At 38.6% G+C, this 14,867-nt stretch overlaps 1 protein-coding gene and 1 long non-coding RNA gene across 6 annotated transcripts in view; one reads left to right on the forward strand and one right to left on the reverse strand.

The window, feature by feature from the left end:
• The window catches only part of EFEMP1 (EGF containing fibulin extracellular matrix protein 1), a 67,939-nt gene that overhangs the window by 51,339 nt on the left and 1,733 nt on the right, over positions 1 to 14,867 (forward strand). For all 4 annotated transcript variants that reach the window (XM_029232001.1, XM_029232000.1, XM_029232002.1 and 1 more), the window contains 5 exons: positions 3,864 to 3,983; positions 4,957 to 5,076; positions 6,100 to 6,219; positions 9,919 to 10,042; positions 10,127 to 10,322. In XM_029232001.1, the coding sequence (XP_029087834.1) occupies positions 3,864 to 3,983; positions 4,957 to 5,076; positions 6,100 to 6,219; positions 9,919 to 10,042; positions 10,127 to 10,322 (680 nt within the window). The remainder of the gene's footprint in view (positions 1 to 3,863; positions 3,984 to 4,956; positions 5,077 to 6,099; positions 6,220 to 9,918; positions 10,043 to 10,126; positions 10,323 to 14,867) is intronic.
• Positions 1 to 14,867, reverse strand: part of LOC114900671 — a 191,808-nt gene that overhangs the window by 18,165 nt on the left and 158,776 nt on the right. The window lies entirely within an intron of this gene.

Below are 14,867 nucleotides of genomic sequence, written 5' to 3' on the forward strand. Positions count from 1 at the left end.
AACTGTTTAAACCTCAGTCCTTTAAAACAAAGCACTCATCTTTATTTGGAGAATGATAGTGCTTATTTTTTCATTGACTCCCAATCCATTTTCCATGTTAACAAGAAAAAAACTAGCCTTAAAGGTTGAGCATATTCTGGGTATCAAAGTTTTGGTTACATGTTAGACTAAGCAAAAGCAGAAATTTGGGGTGTGAATGAGACCACAAAAGCAACCAGGAAAATCATTTTAAATTAGTTATTTGGTACCCTAGCACTAAAACACTGGTGCTATGGGCTTCATTCACCGGTTGTAGCATAGCATAGCTTATAGGGCAAATGGTGAGGTTCAAATCCCAGCTCTACCCCTAACTCACTTTGAGACCTTGGGCAAGTTACTTAAATACTCTGTGCCTCACTCTTTTCCTTTGTACTATGGAGATAATACCAGTCCCTATCTCAGGAGCTCATGTGCAGGAGTGCTTAGAATGGCTCCTGGTTCTGGGTTGAATAGCTGTGTGCCATCATTATGTAATGAGTTAACAGACTTGTACTAAACATTCTTTACGTGGCAAGTGAGTGCAGTGCTAGGGATGCAACACATGTGCCCTCCTTGAGAGCTCTACTTGAGCTCTCTGAGGACAGGGGCCAGGCCTGGTTTGTGTCATTGTTGTCTCCCCAGTCCCTGAAGCACCAAGTAGGTGCTCAATGCATGCTTTTTGAATGACAGGAAGAACACGATATGGGGAGGCCAACTGGCAAATGAGAAGTAAACTAAAGTGTTCAAGTAAACTAAAGGGCTCAATCTTGAGGCCCAGCACTAGGATGAAACTCTGTAATTGACTCCCTCTGTCCACTGATTTACATACCACCTCTTACCATAAGATCAGTGAAGAGTCCTTATTTTCTCTTAGGAACAGAGGATAATGATGTGGGGACAGGCAACCCAGCACCAATTTTCACCTGAGAATGTGAGCTCTTGGTGTCAGGATGTCAACACTGAGCTCCTCATGGGCCCTGGCCCTGTTCTCCTGCCATGGGGTTGCGCATAGGTGCTGGGGCCAGCGCCCAGCCTCTGAGGAAGGACCGGGGCTTGCACTGACTGAAGCTGTGACTTAAGAGAAAACTGTGTGGAAAACTCCACAGGCACCAAAATTTTGCCCACTGTATTCGTCAGGAAGATAAACAATTGAGGGTATAAAAAGTATAGAAAAAGAAAAAACCCAGCCTACTATGGGAAGAATCAAAGTGAATGGAACTTATGGTTAGAGCCCTTTATGGTATGGCAGGAGATGTCCTTAAATTCAGATCTAGGACTTCCCTGGTGGTCCAGTGGTTAAGACTCCATGCTTCCACTGCAGGGGGTGCAGGTTCGATCCCTGGTCATCCCTGGTGGGGGAAATAAGATCCCACATGCCACGTGGTGCCACCAAGAATTAAAAAAAAAAAAAAATTCAGATCTAATCATGTGGCTTCCTCACTGTTCCCCTCACCCATAGAACCAACACTACATTCCTCAACCGAGCATATAAGGTCTTCCTCTATCTAGTCCTTGCCCAGCTCTATTGTATCAACACTCCTCTCCTGCCAAAATAATTACAACACTCCAGCTTTGTCCCACTAGTTACAGTTCCCCAATACATCACACAGTGTCACACTTCAGTGCCTCTACCAGAGACATGCAGTCCTAACAAACTCCTGTTCAACTCTCAAATTCTAGCTCAAGGTAACTTCCTCTGGGAGGTCTTCCATGATATACCCAAATATAATGAGTCACTCCCCCCTCTCTGCCAGTAATTCTCAAACTCTGATGTATCCTTTGTAAATTTCCAACCTGTTATAGATCAATACTTATGTAGAGTACAGTAAGAATGTTGCAGTAACACCAAATTGTTATTCCTAAACACTTGCTCCCAATTTCTGTACTTATTCATTGCAGACTGGTCAAAATGGTCCGTGGACCTGTAGTGGTCAGCAGGACACACTTTGAGTAGAATGGTGCTCCCTCTCTCCCTTGTACACTTTTCTATTTTGATCTTATAATTCCATGCATTAATTTGTTTTCATGCCTGTTTTCCATACAAGACAGGGGTAGAATATATATATATGATTATCATCGTTATAAACCTACATTACAAAACACAATGAAAGCAAATAACAATGGTTCAATGAATGTTTACTGGCAGAGAAGACATGCATTATTTATTCATCAAACATTTAGTGAGGACTGACTGTGTGCCAAGTTCTAGGTATTGGGCCATCATAGTAAACAAACAGATTTTACAGAATCGCAGCCCACGGAACTATTAGAAAGTACCACTTACATAATTTAGCTGTTGATATTGGCACCTGGCTGTAACACTAGGTACTAGGAAGAACCGTGCTAAAATTACTTTTAATTAGTATGAACTTTCCATTCATTCAGCTAATGTTTATTGAGCACCTACTATGCCAGACCCTGTTCCAGGTATTAAGCACACAACAGTGAACAGACAAAAAATACTTTACCTCTACCTCAAGAGGAGGAAATCTGCCTTGCATTATAGGGAGGGACACAGACAAGAAGCAAATAAACACATAATACAATGTCAAGGAGTGTCACTGGCTACAAAGAAATATAAAGCAGGTTAAGGGGGTAGATGGGGAAGAAGTTATTTTATATGGATGGACAGAGATGGCCTCCCTGAGGTGACAATTTGATCAGACACCTAAATAAATTAGGAGGGAAGCCATGTGAACATCATTACTGTTTATTTCAATATTCAAGTTAAATCAAATATATTTTGCAGCTTATTCATAATAGCTCCCTTTTTTTTTTTTTTTTGCCTGTTTTGTGCAAGGAAGTTCACCTAAACCATCTCATGTAAGCCTCCCAACAATCCTGCCACATTGCTGATTATTACTCACAGAAGAGGAAATGGAAGCTCTGAGAGGTTAAGACCAAGCTAGTAAATGCCAGAATGAAGATTCAAACTCAGATTACCTTGCAGCCACTTGAGTACACTGCCTTCCACACTTTTAGTTATTAAAGTACTGGAAGGGTTCAGCATAAAGTTTTGTTTTGTTTCATTTTTTCCATGAGATAGTCACTCCATAGTATTACAGTGATTTTGCATAATTGTTATTTTTAATTACACATGCCATATTGGAGTTGTCACAAAGTGTAGAATCATCAATTAATGGAATTCTATTATGCTTCTAAAATATTAATCCTACTTTGCAAGTTCTCAATTGAGCATTTTATAGTTGGAAATATTTATACGAGAAGGACACAGGCTGGAACACATCATCAATGTGTCAGAAGGGCACTCTCAAGAAGTAACTTGTTTAGTGTCCCATTCCTTCCATAGCGTTCTTTCATGTGATTCTCACAGAAACTTCATAAGATACACACGCAGCATTACTATCCACATTTTACAGAAGAAAAAACCTAGATACTGAACATTTAAGTGGCTTCGCCAAGGTCACCAGCTGAGCAACAGCACGTACCTCCTTTTATTAGTTTTACGCTACATCACTCAATTCTTCCATAGTTCTTTTCTACTTCTATCATTATAAATAAGCTTTTAGATTCCCAGCCTGACATTCTCACTTATATGTGAAATAGTTTTAATTACTTTTCCCTCTTTAAGTCTCAACCAACCCAACCAGGTTTATGAAGTCTTTGTTCTTAACATCTCATTTAACTGCAGAGGGCAGACCAAAGTGTATTTAAAGCACAGATACTCTAATTTTTTAAAAAGAAAAATAGTTACTTTTAAAAGGATGTCTCTAGATAGTTTTTCCACATAATGCTCTGCTGAGAACTTGAGATTAAACAGCTCAATAATAATAATTTGGATAGTCAATAATTTGGTTCTCTTTGTGTTATACTTGATAACCTAGATATAGACGAATGTACCATCCCTCCATATTGCCACCAAAGATGCGTGAACACGCCAGGATCATTTTATTGCCAGTGCAGTCCTGGGTTTCAATTGGCAGCTAACAACTATACCTGCGTAGGTAAGACTTCTGGAAACAGTCATCCTGACTGATTTCTGTCTTCCCAAGCCACACTGCAGTATTTCCAGTTTTCTATGTTCTTGAGTAAACTGGTTTCCATCAACTTCCCTGCATAAAGCTGAAAAGACAGTAACCAATCTGGTTTTTTAAAACACATCAAGATGTGAATGGAAAAAAATTTTAACTTTGGTTTTAGTTCTCTTCTGTGAGTGTATCAAAAAAAAATTTTTAACTACAGATCAATTGATATACACACACCAATTAGTCAAGAGTGTGTGATATAAACACTGAAGGTGCCAAAGGGGTTACTGCAAGTTCAAATACATAAACTTTCCGCTGAAAGTGCATCTGATTTTTACATGCTTCTTCTGCCCTTTCAGAATGCAATGTCACGGCACACAATTTTAAGACTGGCATGACATGGAAAGAATCTAGTGCAGGAAAAATGCCTTTTCACAATATTTTCAGTGCCTTAGAGCATTGCAAAACTCTGTATGGGTCTCAAAGGCTTATGTTATAATTGTAATGGAATTTAACAGGACCCATTTAAAAAGTACTAAATAGCACAGATAAATCTTCACTACAGCATGCTGAGAGACCGTATTAGTATGTGTCTTATATCAATTATTTATAGACTTGGCATTTTGCATCTGAACAACAATACAAGAAAATAGATACTGGAATGTATATTTATTAGAATCATTAAATTCTTTTGGAAAGATTCATCAAACACCAAACTAACTGTCATTCCCAGAAAAAAAAATATTCTGGTATTTTTAAAAGAAGTATATGACAGATGTTTGAAGTTGTTCCAACAAATATGAAACCTGAATGGATGTTCTCCAGTGAGCTTCTGCAGAGCAAAGAATCCAGCTAGGGAATTACTCACTTATCATCGGATGACATAGGTACAAAAGAGCAAGGCTATGTTTAAAGACATAGATATATAAATGTGTATAACCTTGCCTTTCAGACATTAACGAATGTGATGCCAGCAATCAATGTGCTCAGCAATGCTACAACATTCTTGGTTCATTCATCTGTCAGTGCAATCAAGGATATGAGCTAAGCAGTGACAGGCTCAATTGTGAAGGTAAAATATTGCCCAAATAATTAGTAATCACGGTCCACTTCCTGTGATTGCTGTTGCTTTAATCCAAGTGTGTACCTGTTTATGAAAGCAAATTTTTATCCATGGAAATTCTGTTCTAAAATCCAGTTAATTTAGTTCAATTATAACATTGACTTTTTAGTATGTTTTCAAAAGAAAGGAGAAGAAACAAAATAATTGAACTATTAGATGTAGGCTGGGTCTGATAATTAGCAAGGGTGCTCTAGTGTCTTGTTTCTCAAGTGTGATGCAACGGCTAGCAGCAGTGGCACCTCCTGGGAGCCTGTGAGAATTGTAGAATCTCAGGCCCCAGCCCAGACCTACTGAGTCAGATTCTGCATCTAATGAGAACTCCAGGTGACTGGCATGCATGTTTAAGTTCAAAAATGGCTGATTGCATGTCAAGAACGTTAGAAGAGAAACCAGGAGACCTGGCCCCTAGTCATGCCTGCCACTGTGTAATTCAAAAGGCATAAGACATCCTGAAGGGGATGCCATTGACACTTCATGCTCCCGACTTCCTCACAAACGCTCCCACCTTTTCTTGGGACAGCACCATTGAGAAATGCAAAGCATTCTGCCAGGGCATCACCTCTAGAAGCTAGCACAGGGATGGAACTTGGAGTTCAAAACTCAGATGAACTTGGGAGCAGAGCCACCCAATTTCTGAGAAGGCAAATATGAATCTGCATCACTGGGTGGGTCTGCCAAGCACAACATGAAGATCATCAACCACAAGCCAATTCATTCAGTCTGCTCAGCTAGTATGGTTAGTTCCAGGATTCGCCAAACTGTCAGCAATAAGTGAGTAAAACTGATGGTAAGAAAAACTCTCTGTGCTGTGAAGCTCTATGGGAAATGAGCTGATATTGTTAGAATTTGCACTTGAGCTTCTTATAAAGTATTGTACTTCTGTTTCAGAGTATGAAGTGTTAAAAAAAAATTACCAAAATAGTGACATGTAAGTTTTCAACTCTGTCTTATTGCTCTTGTCTGGTTCAACAGACATTGATGAATGCAGAACCTCGAGCTACCTGTGTCAATATCAATGTGTCAATGAGCCTGGGAAATTCTCTTGTATGTGCCCCCAGGGATACCAAGTGGTGAGAAGTAGAACATGTCAGGGTAAGTTTATTGTTTTCATATCTGTTAAGTTTTAACCAGGAAAAGCAGGGAGGAAGTTGTAGGATTCTCTATCACAGACTTTCATTTTTTACAATTTGAGCTCTTTTTTTTCCCCTGTTGATCATGAGACATGCACATCTCATAAAGAGGATATTCAGTGTTAACTCTCTTTGAAATTTAAAGCAATCATTTTTCTTTCTTAAAATAAATAATTTTGATAAAATATTGGTATGCCTTCTATATAGCCTACATAATCCCTATGATATATATCCTCTAATCATCCACCAGAAAAGATTCAATTATTAAAATATTTCACCATGAATTTCAGTGTAGAGCATAAGCTTAATGTGTGGTTAGGTGCACCTCAAACTGATCTGAATTCTCTAAAACACCAGGATTATAAATTGGATAGTAATTTAAGTGTTGAGAAAATCAGCTTCATGTGTATTAAAAAGTACTTGAATACTTCAGTAAAAAAACCTATTAATCCAAAAATAGCTAACGTCTTTGGGTCCAGTTTTAAAATAAATGTTCAGGTGATTTCCACAGCTACATGTAGGTGGAAGAAGTGGCTCTCTACATGGTATGATTTCAGAGTCTCTTTGAAAGATTTGAAAATGTGCACCCTCTCCTCCCTACCTCCTGCATGTAGCTTAAAATTTCTTTAACAGGCAAAAGACTATTCAGGTAAAACTAAAACTAGATAATCCAGGAAAAATTGGTACAAACACAGGTTTACATAAAGCAGTGAGAGAGTGAAAAAAAAAATGACTGAACTTGAAGACACAAAATCTGCTTGAGACCTAGCTGTATGGCATTCTATCTATACAATTTGAACAAATTATCAAACTTCTCTGAGCCTCAACTTTCTCATTTGGAAAAGGGAGTTGAGGGAATGAAATGGAATAACGTACATAAAAATTATTTATAAACTATAAAGACTGTAAAGTTCAAGATGTTTTTATGAAATTTACCCAGCAATATAAATGACTAGTAGCAAATCTTCTCTAGAAGAAGAGCAGTAAAATATTAAGAAAGGAAAAGATCAAGGAAAGGAGAGACTCAGGATTCTCAGTCTATATCATGATTTTACAGGGAAATATTAATTCACAGGAACATCCATGACCTGAGATTTTATAGTGTGCATGTGATCATTCAACTAGAATCCAACCACTAAATATGAGCATAATCAGAATGTAGTTCATTGCACAATAAACATCTTTCTACCCCTTTCCACGTTACTAGAGACTCTGTAATGTTAATTGTGGAGAAACATTGCATTCCAATGGTTTTACTTTCTGAACCCTAATTGAGACTTTTAACATGAATATTACATGCAGGAAAATGTTAGCCAGTGGGATTCCTTAACCAATTTCCCTGGAGTCCTGAAACAAATGTCTATGTGTTTCTGATCATAAATGGATTTGACACCCAGCAAAAGACAGAAACAAGTTAACATTCAGTGGAATCTTACCAGCCTACTCTATTTATATCTGTTATAATGAAAGGTGAAAATGCAATGGAATTGCAAATAGGAGATTCATTAGTGTTATATCTTGAAGAATGTTTGGTTAAACCAAAACATTTTTTGTGAAAGAGACTTACCATTCTTTTAGGGTGCAAAACAATTGGTTTCCCCCACTGAAACCATTCCTTCCCAACTCTGTCCACAGATTAAAGTAAAACCAAAAGAGTCTGGATTCTTACCTTCCCCAAAAAGGTTTATTTTGGGGATGAAATAACTGTTCTCATTTCCACAGTCTTGGAAAAATTAAAACTCTGTGTGTGTGTGGTGGCAGGTTGTGGGGAGGGGAGAGGGACAGTGGGGAAGGAGAGAAACAGAGAGAGAATACACAGATACACAGACACACATTCATCAAATATTTTAATACTATTAATCATTTCTGAAAAACCTTCCAAAATGATTAAGGAGTTGATTAAGCTAGGCTCTAAATTACTGGAAGTAATAAATAAAATTATCACATAAAGTTTCCTTTTGCTGCTGTTGAACTCCATATAACAAACCAGTCTTCACTTTCCCTGTAGCTAAACAGCATCTTTATTTTTCAAAAAAGTGAAAAATATTGAAAGGACAAGTCAGTTGTGATTTCTTCTGAGGAATCTAAGTTCTTTCTTTAGCCATAGCCAGTCCAAAAGAAGATACTTTTTGTAACTGACTCTTGGAAACTGCATAGCTTTTCCAGTCTCCTCTTGGGTTCCAGATAGCTTTTGCCAGTTTGGAAGCTAAAAGAAAATTTTTTCTCCAAAGACAAGGAATGGAATTATTCTCATTTAGAGGATGCAATACCTTGCAGTGGAGAGATGCCTGTCACTAACTATATGAACTTGGGTCAGCCACTTAACCCTTATTTGTTTTCCCTTCATGCCAAATAGAGATAATATATTTCTCACCATCTCTATATGGTTTGTGTGAAGAGCAACTTGGTTCAATTTAATATTTCTTAAAATCCAGGTGCCCCCAGTGCACTCATGCTAGGTGATAAAGGGATAGAAAGACGTGCACAATAGCCTTTGCCCTCCAGGAGCTTACAAGCTAATAGAAGGATTAAGACAAACATGCAGATTTCAATAATGCAAAGCAAAAAGCAATAAAGAGGAACCAAAAGAGGAACATGAGATATAAGAATTCAGAGAGAAGAAAGAGATCATATCCCAGCAACTAGGCCATGACTACCTGTAAATTAATGAATGAAAATATCTGATTGTGGGGAAGGAATGACTCAGAAAAGGCTTATATTGGATAAAATCTAATCACTATTCCAATGTAAAGGGAGACAAACATACATAGGGATGTGGATATTAATATAATTTTCATTGTTGTAAATGTAATGGTTCTCTAGCATTGTAAACTCTTCTCTCAGATGTCACCTGGGAACTCCTAATTCCCAAATCTAAATTCAGTCTTTGTCCATCCTGGCCTTCCCACAACCCTCCTTCCAGGGACCCTCTCTAGCTCTGACCTTGCACTGCCTTTTCCTGGGTTGCCTCTCACCGCTGACACTGACAGTCCCTTCCTTAATTCCCCTTCTTCCCCATGGTCTTTAAATAGCCATGCTCTACATGGTAGGATACTTCATAGCTTCCCTTCTTTTGCTGTGAACAGCTTCCTATGGACAGTGTAATCCACTCCCAGAACATTAACTATCCAGCAGCATGCTACAGCTTACTGCAACCACATAGCAGCCTTTCCCTCTCTCCCAAGCTTCTGAGCCTGACAATAAACTTCCATCTCCATAGTTTTTGTTTGCTGCTTTCTCAGCCTGGAAGGCCCTCCCCACTGCAATGTGAAAATTCCATCTAACCACCACCCTTTTCAAGGCCAAAGTGAGAGGCCTCCTCCTTCTTTCAGCTTTCCTTAATTCCCCAGAGGGCAAGAAATAGTGTCTTTCATTTTTATTTAAGCAAAGTCAATGGAAAGCATTTGGCTTTGAATTCAACAGATGAACAATAGGTGCTTGATAAAATACCATGAAATGACACATATTAATCTGTAGAGAATAGCTCCACTACATCTGTCATGAATTAATGCAATGAACCCAGGTCCCACCAAGTCTTGTGTCTAAAAGCAAATTAAACACAGTCCAGATTCTTATACACCTCCTTCCAGTGGCAAACTGGAATCTGCCACTTACGCAATTTACTTATATCAGTAAACTCTTTGACTCTACATCTCTACAGACATAAATGAGTGTGAGACCACAAATGAATGTCGGGAAGATGAAATGTGTTGGAATTATCATGGCGGCTTCCGTTGTTACCCACGAAATCCTTGTCAAGATCCTTACGTTCTAACATCAGAGAAGTAAGAAAAATCAGAACTTTTGAAACTGAGAATCTTTTGGTTTTACCAAGCCTAACTGGTGAATACTTTTGTTTGTCTCTGCAGCCGATGTGTTTGCCCAGTCTCAAATGCGCTGTGCCGAGAACTTCCCCAATCCATAGTCCACAAATACATGAGCATCCGATCTGATAGGTCTGTGCCATCTGACATCTTCCAGATACAGGCCACAACCATTTATCCCAACACTATCAATACTTTTCGGATTAAATCTGGAAATGAAAATAGAGAGTTCTACCTAAGAGTAAGTATCCTGAGGGCAGCCTTAGCTGTTGAGAAAGTTCCAAGTTTGTTGTTGTTGTTTAGTAGTAATTCACATAGAAAGAAAGCTAACATTTAAAGAGTTTTTTATGTGCAGGCATTGTGTAAGCCCTTCCAGTGTGCATTATCTCATTTAATCCTCTTGGTAATGCTTGGTCAGATTAATATTTATCTCCATATTTTACAGAAAAGAAAAGTAAGCCTCAGGGAGATGAAGTAGCTTCTCTAAAGTCACTCAGATAAAAGTTGCACACTCTAACAGAGTTGTGTGTGACCACCAAAACACAAGCCTACACACACACACACACACACACCTCAAATAGATACCACAAATCAGTGATAGCTATTTAATTGTACATAGAAAAAATAATTCCTGGAGAGCTTTTCAAAAACGCTGAATTCCTTATTGTTACATTCGCAAGATTATTTACATCTGCACCAAAACTAACACCCAGAAGTATCTGAGAAGTGACCCCAACTCCCCACCCCCCGCACCATGTGTACAACAGATAGTTGTACCATTCTTGCAAATTTCCAGGCAGGCAATGTGAGGTGAGGTCACGTTTATGTTTTCCCTTTCTTTCATTGCCTATATGAAATCTTTCTCTGAATTCTGCCATTTCTCTCTCCACAGTGTCCCCTGGGTTATCTTTGTTTCCTTGTGTCTCTGCTTCTCTTCCTTTAAACTGGCTCTTAGCACCTCTCTAATCCCTCCAAGGGCTTCCCAGCAAATCTCCCTGACTCCAGTGCCTCAGCCTTCCAGTCCCCCCTGCAAAATCTTAGCAAGTTCATTTTAGGTTAAAATTCCGACATATTTCAAATACGGCTCACCACTTCATGTGAAAATGATGGCACCCCACCAAGCAGTTTGCAGGGTTACGGTAAGTCTTTCACGCTAAGGATGTTATTCATCCAGTTCCAATTTTCTCAAAACTCCTTTGGGCACTCTTCATTTTTAATCAGATTTTAAGGTCAATATTTCATTTTGAGAATATGAAAAGTAAATTGGGAAATTCATCCTCGTGGTAAAGTTTACAGATTTTTAATGTTTACTCGTTTATCCTGTTCTTTGATATTTTAAGTTCCTTTCCAGCTCCAGAATTATGTGACTCTGTTTCTTTGCCAGTAAATTAGAAATGATTAATCTCTCATGACCAACTCCTGAAGAGAAAAACCCAACCCAAAATACAATCTATCACTATTCTTTTTTCTAATAACTAAAAATAAACTTCTTTAACATTTGATGTTTAAATTTGAGATATACTAGATATCTGTAAGAAGTTTACTCTAAATGAATTTCACACAGTTCAGATAATAACAATTTAATAATTTTAACCCAAAGAAATAACATTATTTGTAACCCATGGCAGTAAAATAGGTTCATCTCAAAATCATCTTTAAAAATAATTTTCCATTTTGAACTCTTAGCCATAATTTAAGAAAATAAAATTTCTTAGCAGAATCAACAAAGAGTTAAGCAAAGTACCTGCATGTTGTTTTTTTTTTGCAATAAACATGGCACTTTTAAAGTCTTATGATTCATATCAGTGAACTTATTGACTTGATATTTTCAGATATAAATACAGTGTTTTTCTCAAGTAAAATCCTTTTTTATGAATGATATAAAACATTGCCAATTTTGATAATCCCAGAATTAAATACTACTATTTGAAACCAAAAAAGCATTTAAAATAGGAAGATATTTCAAGACTATTTATTATCACATAATTCAAAAACTAGTTGTATCAAATCCTACAAAATTTTTCCACTGAAATTCCACTTGCGCAGAGGGCATTTAATCATAAGACTCCATCACCAGGCCTTAATTAAGCACCTATTATATACTCAGCTTCATGCTAGGTGCATGTAATACACAGTTCCTTACTTCAAAGAGCTTTAAATATTACTTTGTGGCATAGTTAACATCTATGAAAAAAGCAGAGGACAAATTTGTGTTTAACTCCATGCTCCAAGACATCAAAGAATTAATGTGGGCTGCAATAGTCAAAGAATGTTTCTTGAGAAACATGAGGCTGGACCTTATCCTTGAAAGGATCTGTGGGATATAGGATTTTATTTATATTCCTTTTGGGACAATACTGAGAAAATCTTCTTCCCTAGAAAAGGGAACATATTAGAAAGAAGTAATACATGAAATTAAAGGTAGAATACCATCCTCCACCCACACCGACCAATATCTATCCTTCCTTACTGAGACTTATTTTTCTTCACAGCCCTTATCACCACCTTGCATAGTATTTATTTGTTTGTGTCATCTACTACCTACTAGAGTGTGAGTGTAATAAACAGAGACATTACCTGTCTGTTCACTCTTGTATGCACAGCACATAGAATGAATGTTACCTGGCACATTGCAGGTGCTCAAAAAATATTTTTAAATGAATACATTAATTCAATCAACATCTTCAAGGTATCACTGTTACCTATAAGAGGCAAGCACCATGCTAGGTTCTAGAGACATAGCAGTGAATAAAACCAAGCCAATTCCTGCCACAGTGGGGCTTATAGTTGAGACATCGAACAAGTGTTCACAAGTATGCTGAGCGTTACAACTGAGCACTGCAGATTGTTCATGAGTACACCACAAGTTAACCCCTAACCAAGGCAGCAGTGGTCTGGGAGATTCCTGGAAGAAGTAGATTTAAGCTGAAGACTAGCAACAAAAGACTAGCAAATGGAAGGAATAAAAAGCAGACAAGTTGATCTGGAACTCCAGGTGCTACAGGCAGAGTGACTTGAGAGGGACCTGGAGAGATGAGCAGGGCCTAGATCACACAATGCCTGACAGACCATACTAAGGGTTTCAAGTAGAGGAGTTGCTATCAGAGTCTCATGTTAAAAAAGATACCTGGCTGCACTGTAGAGCCTGGATTGGAGTGGAGCAAGAATGGAAATGGAGAGACCAGTCAGTAGCTCAAAAGATGGGGGACTAGTGTGGTAGCCAGTGAGTCCAAAAGAAGTGGACAGATTTATGAAGATATAGGAAGAAGGACATGGCTTGGTAACCCATTTGCTATGGGGAGGTGGAGGAGAAGGAAGCGTCAAGGATAACCTCCAAGTTTCTGTCTTGAGCAACAGTAAATGGTGGTACCATTTACTGAGATGAGGAAGAAGGAGCCAGTGGAGAGAGGAAGGTGAGGAGTTCAGTTTGGACATACTGAGTCCTGGTCACCATGAGACATCCAAGTAAAGATGAGTAGAGAATTGGATACGTGGGCTTGGAATTCATAATATAGACTTTTAAGTCACTGGCAGATATGTGATAATTGAAGCCATGGCTATGGATGAGATCACTCAGGCAAAGTATGTAGGAAGTAGGTGAGATCACTCAGATCTGGGCACTATTATAGTCATCCATTACCTCAGCCTACAGTTCTCTGGCCATCTCATCCCCCATGACCTTCAGCTTCATGTCGCTCTGCCACCACCCCATGGCCACATGCTGGACTTTGTTATCATGCAGAACAGTTCCACATCATCATCTTAGTCTCAGGTGACCCCCTCAGTGACTGATTCTCTTTCCTCTTTTTCATGTCCTCACTCCCACTCTATCTGCTCTTCACCCTCACAGTGATGCTAATCCTCTGACCCCTCACCCACCATTTTCTTCCACTCCATCAACTTCTTGGTGGACCCTTGAACTACTCTGTCACCAACACCTCAATTCCCTGTCCAACAACTCTAGATCAATTACGTAATCCACATCTATTTTCACACCCAGCTTGTCAGCACAGATTGGTAATACTATAAATCTCCAACTTCAGATGTGTCCTCAACAATCCTATTACTTTCTTTTATGTCTTCTCTTCAGCCACTGATCGCAAATGTCCCCATATTCTTTAAGTTCTTATACCCTTCATTTTCAGTAGGTGACCTCATCTCCTACTCTTCTGAAACCACTGAAACCAACAGGCATAAATTACTTGAACTTCCCATCCCATCCCTTGCAGACTTAAGTCCATGTGTTCCCCTTCTAACCTTCTCCTTTAAATTTTCCAAAGAAGGTTTCACTTCTATCAATCAAGGCCAACCTACCACCTGTATTCTTCACTCCATTTCCTCTGGAACCTTGTTCTATCAAACTCTAATATACCTCCTACATATTTAACTTGTTTTCCCTCTAGATGTTGCCTCCTCTCTCTCTTCTCCCTTCCTAGCCAAGGTTCTTAAAGCACAGTCTGTAATCACAGTCTCTATTTTCTTATTTCCTAGTTACACTTCTGTCTTCTATTCCCACTACCCTACTGAAATTGCTCTGGAAAAAAGCCACCAACAGCATCCGTACTGCTATATTCAGAGGCATTTTTCAGTTCCAGTCACCCTCATCCTCCCCTGCTGTATTGAACACTGCTTGCCATTCATCTGTTTACCACTTAATTATCTATTTCTTCTCAGCTTCCTTCAATGGCTTCTCTTCTGCCCATTCCTTAAATGTTGGCCTCTCACAGACCCAGTCTTATCACATATACGTTCTCTTCCTTGGTTTAATGTCCACCTATTGACATGA

Source organism: Monodon monoceros, unplaced genomic scaffold (genome assembly GCF_005190385.1).
Source record: "Monodon monoceros isolate NGI ecotype Baffin Bay Population unplaced genomic scaffold, NGI_Narwhal_1 Super_Scaffold_19, whole genome shotgun sequence".
In the NCBI taxonomy this organism is placed as follows: domain Eukaryota; kingdom Metazoa; phylum Chordata; class Mammalia; order Artiodactyla; family Monodontidae; genus Monodon; species Monodon monoceros.